Here is a 7,166-nt window from a genome sequence, read left to right as displayed (position 1 = left end):
TGCACATGCACCTGTGAATATGCGCACACACACCGAATCCCCCAAAATGCAATGTGTGAGCACCCTTGTGCATGCACCCCACCCCTTGCACATGCACCCCACCCCCCTGCATGCACGCATAACCCCCCTGCATGCTCCCCACCACCCGCACATGCATGGCAGAGACCTGATGAGCAGCTGGCCGGTGGGAGGTGTGCACGCATGCACGGCGGAGCTGAACTGGGGAGACAGCTCACATGCCCACAGAGAGGACACTGCATGTCACCTGTGGCACACATGCCATAGGTTCGCCATCACGGCCCTATGCCATTTCTGACAGATGGCAGTCCAGTCTCCTCTTGAAAGCTTCTAGTGATGAAGCTCCCACAACTTGCGAAGGCAACTTCTGTTCCACGGGTTGATTGTTCTCCCTGTCAGAAAATGTCTCCTTATTTCCAGGTTGAATCTCTCCTTGATCAGTTTCCATCCATTATTCCTTGTCTGGCCTTCGGGTAGTTTGGGAAATAGCTTGACCCCCCCTCCTCTCTGTGGCAGCCCCTCAAATATTGGAAGACTGTTATCATGTCTCTCCTGGTCCTTCTCTTCACTAGACTAGAATAAACTTCTCGAAAGCCTCCAGGGATGAAGCTCCCCCAACTTCCGAAGGCAACTTCTGTTCCATGGGCTGATTGTTCTCCCTGTCAGAAAATTGCTCCTTATTTCCAGGTTGAATCTCTCCTTGTTCAGTTTAGATCCGTTATTCTTTGTCTGGCCTTTCAAGGGTGCCCTGAAAAAAAAGCTTGACCTCCCCCCTCTCCTCTCTGTGGCAGCCCCTCAAATATTGGAAGACTGCTATCCTGTCTCCCCTGGTCCTTCTCTTCACTAGACTAGCCATGCCCAGTTCCTTTATACACTTCTATCCACAAAGACGGGCCAAATACAGAAGAGATGAACGTGGCTTAAATGGAGGGCCATTCATCATTGACTTTTAAGAAAACGGAACCTGTAATAACCACAACACTCTGCATCTCTGTCCATGCCTGTGTCTGTTCAGAAATTACATGTACAAGGTGGTTTGCTTTTGCATCAAAACCTGAGCCCGTTGCCCAAAAGCCAGCGAGTGAACACAGAAATCTCTTGACTGCACCCCTATTTTTGTGGGAGAATGCTGTAAATTCCTTTTGCCCTGGATGAGTTCTGCATGTACGATGAGGTTAGCTTGGCAACCGTTCCAGCAGGGCTGTTTAATAAAAATAGCAGCGTTGAGGACAAGGCGCCGGGGCTGCCAAAATTAGAGGCTGCCTCGCACAATTACTCCTTACACCTCCTTCTCAGGTCTACTCAGAGCCAGTAAGCAAATCAAGATATGGATTGCAAATTTGTGGAGCTAACCTCTCTGCCTTTTTCTGCTTCTTCTTCCCCTTCGTCTTCCTCCTTTTCCCGTCCCTTGCTTCCTTTTCCACCGGGATGGAAAGGGATCAACGTGATTCCCTGGGCAATGTGTCTGACCGGAACGATCTCTTTTCTTTTCAGCCATAATACAAAGACTACATCATGGCTGGATCCACGCTTGGCGAAGAAGGCTAAACCACCCGAAGAATGCAAAGAAAATGGTAGGCTGTTAACTTTTCATGGCTGCTGGGCAGAAATACATCTATCCATCTATCTATTAGAGAGGAGGAGAGATGGAAGTTTGAATTGTTAACAGGAGAAAATATTTAGAGAGAGGTGGGGGGAAAAAAAGGAGAGTTTTAACGGGAGCTGGGAGACTGCAAATTTGCTCTGGTTTGAGCCTGTATTTTGTATTTATTCCTAGTCCCAAGTCTGTAATATTCCAGTCTAAGAATAACAACGAGTGTTGGGAATTTTTTGGGGAGAGGGCTTGGAAGCTTCTTTTTAATTCCCATCTTAGTCTGTGGAGCCCTGAGCTGAGGTTCTGAGCTTTGAAATCTCTGCCACGCAGAGCGTCTGGGGGCAATGGTGCACAGCTGGAGCGGGGAATACGATGATGGGTTTTTGTGTCAAGGGAAGCTGTCTGCCAGCGTAGTAGTAATCAGCCGGTTTAAAATAAAAACACGAAGAGGGAGGGGGGGAGGAAAAGAAGGAAGGGAAAGTTATCTCTTCTTAAAGGGGCATAATAATGATCCTGCCGGAATCGTGTTATTATATCTGCAAAGCTCGTTTTGGTTATTATTATTATTATTATCCTCTCGCTGAACGCATTATGAAAATCCTGCTGATTAGCCCATTGAGCAGAGCTGCTGTTGCAATAATGGAAATCGCACAGATGGGAGGGTGCATTATAAAGAGTCTTTTTCTTTTATTTTTTGCCCCCCCCCCCAGATTTTTCCAGTGTCTTTTCTAAGACACACGCAAAAAAAAAAAAAAAAAGAGGCTGGCTTGGACTATTTTAACTGCTCCAGAGACAATTTTCTTTCCCCCCCCCTTCCCAATCCTTTGCTTTTTTTTTTTTTAACAACTGTGATTTTTCTCAATCGAGCACAGTTTGTGACTCAAGACACTAATCGAGGCAACTTTTAAGGATATGGAATTTGTAGAAAAGGGAAGCTCAAATGTCAAAAGCTGATAATTGATTTTTATTGTGGAAAATAATTTTTCCACAAGCCCTCATTCATTTATCACATAAATACCTCAGAAGATTGAAATTCCTTGGTGACACATTGTTAACTCTAATATTTATCCACTCTTACCCCCTCCCCCCCATCTTCTCCCAATATATTTGGATCCTATCTTCAGTAGCTGTAATTCAGAAAACAGAATAACGGGGTTGAAAGGGGCCTCGGAGGTCTTCTAGTCCAACCCCCTGCTCAACCAGGAGACTTTATACCAGGGGTGTCAAACTCGATTTCATTGAGGGCCGCATCAGGGTTGTGTTTGATTTTAGGGGGGGTTGTGGCCAGCTCGATGTCACTTGTGTCGGGGTCACCTGTGGAGGCCCAAGTGCTCTGCCAGAGAAAATGGAGCATCCCTCCCGAGGCCGGTCCTTCGCTGTTTCCAGGACGGCCCCACGGACCAGATCTAAGCACCCTGCGGGCCGGATCCAGCCTTGAGTTAGACACCCCTGCTTTATACCATCCCAAACAAATTGAGACCCAATTTCTCCTCCGAACCTCCAGTGATATATTTCTGTAATCTCTGTGGTAGTTTATTAGATGTTTGAAAATATCACATCCATCACTGATCTTATTTTACTGGGAGAATTTACATGGTCAGTTTATATGCGGAAACTAATCCATCATGAGATGTTCAGTCAGGACCGATGTCACAAAACAAGGCTGGAAAATATAATTTCCCTTCGGCCCTTTTTTAAAAATACTACACTCTTCTTAATTCCTAGCAGGTCTTCCTTCCACTTTTCAACATCCAGGAGGGCTTTCCAAATCCTTTCTGAAAAAAAAATTGGTTGTGATTTTGGGATTGCTTTCAATCTCTGGCATGTCAACGGAGCTGGGCAGCCAATAATGATAGCTAGCTAGCTAGCTAGCTAGCTAGCTAGCTAGCTAGCTAGCTAGCTAGATAGACAGACAGACAGACAGACAGACAGACAGACAGACAGACAGACAGACAGACAGATAGATAGATAAACAGACAGACAGACCAATAGATTATAGATAGATAGATAGATAGATAGATAGATAGATAGATAGATAGATAGACAGATAGATAAACAGACAGACAGACCAATAGATTATAGATAGATAGATAGATAGATAGATAGATAGATAGATAGATAGATAGATAATAGATAGATAGATAGATAGATAGATTAGATAGATAGATAGACAGACAGACAGACAGACAGATGATAGATGATACATAGATAGATAGATAGATAGATAGATAGATAGATAGATAGATAGATAACTTGTGTCCATTAAATGTATGTATACATGTTACTAAAATTACATGGAAAAGGAGAGGAAGAAAGGGAGGGGAAATAAGAGTAGGAGAGGTGGTTAGAAAGGGAGGAAGAAGGGAGGAGTGGGAGAAAGGAAGGGGAAGGAGAGGAGGGGAAGGAGAGGAGGAAAGAAGAAAGTAGAAGAGGACAGAAGAAGGGAGGGAAGGGAAAGAGAAGAGAAGGAAAAGAAGGATTGTTGTAAAATAAGGGAGACGGAAGGGTAGAAGAGCAACCCCGAGTATACTTAAATTTTTTAGGATGAACTAATATGAAAGTTAAAAGAGAATATTTATGATTAACAATGGATAAGAGACTGTACATTTAAGACATGTTTATGAGGGAAAAAGTTTTTTTTTTTTAAAGAATCATCTAATACTGTACATTGCTGAGTGTTGTTGTAACTACCGATATTTTACAAGCAAAGTTTCTTGCTTGTATCACTTAACTTTTCTGGAGTTTTAGCCACAAGACCATGAACCAAAAGCAGTCAGGTTATAGCAGGCTGTCTCTACAAGTATATCTGAAATATCTGATATAGGATAAGATATGCAATAAGAATATGGCATACATCGGTGCGTTTGCCATTTGATGGATGATTGTCTGCAAAATTCTGTTCTTTTAAAGAAAAACCATCCCCCCATTAATATAATAACAAAATCTACCATATATTATACGTTACATTACATAACAGAATAACAGAGGTGGAAGGCATCTTGGAGATCTTCTAGTCCAACCTCCTGAGGTGGACTAGAAGTCCACCCTACACCAGGGGTGGTCAAACTGGCAGCCCACAGGCCAGATGCATCACGCACAGGCCACGCCTAGCTCCACGTATACGAAAATGTCGCGAAATGTCACGTGACTGCAACATCATGCTGTGAGTTTGACACCCGTGCCCTATACCATTCCAGAGAAGTGACTGTCCAGTCTCTTCTTAAAAGCCTCCAGTGTTGGAGCATCTAGAACTTCTGAAGGCAAGCCCTTCCACTGGTTGACTGTTCTGACTGTTAGGAAGTTTCTCCTTATTTCTAGGTTGCTTCTCTCCTTGTTTAAGTTCCCATCCATTGTTTCTTGTCTTGTCTTCTGGTGCTTTGGAGAATAGTTTGACCCCCCTTCTTCTTTGGGGCAGCACCTTAGATATTGGAAGACTGCTATTATGTCCTTCTTGTCATTAAACTAGACATACCCTATTCCTGCAACGGTTCTTTATATATATATATGTGTGTGTGTGTGTGTGTGTGTGTGTGTGTTTTCTCAGGTTTTCGCGGGTGTTTGTATGTAGGTCTTTGGTTATTCGGGTCTTCTCCCACGTAAAATTGGAAGTGTCTTGGCGACGTTTCGACGAAGTCTCATTCGTCATCTTCAGGCTGGTGTTCTCGGCTTCTTCAGGCTTCAGGCTGGTGTTCTCGGCTTCGTGCTTCCAGGAGCAATGTTCCATTGCTCCTGGAAGCACGAAGCCGAGAACACCAGCCTGAAGATGACGAATGAGACTTCATCGAAACGTCGCCAAGACACTTCCAATTTTACGTGGGAGAAGACCTGAATAACCAAAGACCTATATATATATATATATATATATATATATATATATATATATATATATATATATATATATATATCCTCCAGTCCCCTAAACATCTTTGTTGCTCTTCTCTGCAATCTTTCCAGAGTCTCAACATCTTTTTTTATAATGTGGTGACCAGAACTGTTTCACGTTCTGTCCTTCCATTTAGATTTTGCAAGAAGAAGGATGTAGTCTAGAAGACTCAACCTACCTGCTTTTGATACGCCCCAAGGTGACACCAGCTTCTTTTTTATTATTATTCAAAAAGTTTTTTTTTATTTTATAAACAAACAAACAAACAATACATAATCAATCAGTCAATATATCTTCTGAATACATCTTTTGTGTCTTCCTTTTGTTCCTCCAATATTTATCATATCTTAATATTATCATTTCCTTAATTATAGCATTTCCCCCACTTTTCTTACTTCTCTATTAATACATTTATTAATAATGCATTTATTTATTAAACTATCTTTTAATTGTATTGAAAATTAGACAACCATTTTATCCCCACACAACCTTCAACCCCCCCTTCCCCACCCCCACCCCCGACTTCCCAGAGCAAAAACAGGGTATAGCATTAAACAAACATAAGCTAAAATAAACTAACTTACTACAAGATTCACAACCCCCTCGCACTCTTTAACTCCTCTTTTAAAAATTGTTCATCAGCCTCCCCTTTTAGAGTTCTAATTTAAACATTATAAAACTTTCTTTAAAGCATATCTTTTAAGAAGAAAAAAAAATATTATTTTATATCCATTCAATTTTAAATTAACCATTTTAATACTTCAATAAGTTTTTTTTTAAAAAAACACTTCAATAGAATATTCTTCACAATATAACCTTAAAAATACTATTAATCCATTGAGTTAAATTATTTCTAACTCTTGAGTTCATCCTTCAAAATATCTGTTTCAAAACTTTCAGAAAGTTATCAATTAAGTTTAAAGTTAACCATTTTAATACCTTGATAATTTTTTTAAAAAGTTATCCATTTTTAGTTAAACATTTTTACTTAAACTTAAAAGAAGGTGACACCAGCTTCTTAATATCCATACATTGTTCAGGTGTATAGAATTCTAATTTTTTTTTCCACATGGGGCTATTGATTCAATAAACACATCTCAAATGGCTGAGATATCCTGAGAGAAAATGCATATACAAAAGTGTCTTCAAATCAACATAATTATAGATGTTTTCTGGCATGCACATTAAAGCAGGAAGAAGATGGAACAGCTGCTTGTCACGGATCTCTTTGGAGATCTCATTTGCACATGCCATCTGCCACTGATATTGAGTTCTCTTTTGTACATACAGTAGTGGCCAAAATTGTGGAAACCTTTTGGGGAAAAGAAGGGTACTAGCTCTTCTTGTATTGCAGTGCCCATACCACGTAAGTCACAGAACAGGCAGTGAGCATTCTTCCAAATATCTGTGTTTTTTCATATATTATGGTGTCACCAATGGAATGGAATGGAATGGAATGGAATGGAATGGAATGGAATGGAATGGAATAGATGTCACCAATAGATTTAATGTGAAGATAGTGGAATGGATTGGAGTGGAGTAGAGTAGAATTAGAGTAGAATACAGTAGAAGTAGAGAAGAATAGAAGTACAAGTAGCATAGCATTGAGTAGCATAGTGTAGAGTAGAGTAGAATTAGAGTAGAATACAATAGAAGTAGAGTTGAGAAGTA

At 40.9% G+C, this 7,166-nt stretch overlaps 1 protein-coding gene across 23 annotated transcripts in view; it reads left to right on the top strand.

Annotated features, from left to right (window-relative positions):
* MAGI2 (membrane associated guanylate kinase, WW and PDZ domain containing 2) overlaps positions 1–7,166 on the top strand; it is a 630,648-nt gene that overhangs the window by 430,736 nt on the left and 192,746 nt on the right. For all 23 annotated transcript variants that reach the window (XM_087873383.1, XM_087873381.1, XM_087873380.1 and 20 more), the window contains one exon: positions 1,513–1,592. In XM_087873383.1, the coding sequence (XP_087729509.1) occupies positions 1,513–1,592 (80 nt within the window). The remainder of the gene's footprint in view (positions 1–1,512; positions 1,593–7,166) is intronic.

The sequence above is a fragment of the Pantherophis guttatus genome, chromosome 7 (assembly GCF_059756535.1).
Source record: "Pantherophis guttatus breed Tessera chromosome 7, ASM5975653v1, whole genome shotgun sequence".
Lineage (NCBI taxonomy): Eukaryota > Metazoa > Chordata > Lepidosauria > Squamata > Colubridae > Pantherophis > Pantherophis guttatus.
The sequence above is the reverse complement of the archived record's forward strand: the minus strand, read 5'-3'. Positions and strand labels throughout refer to the sequence as shown.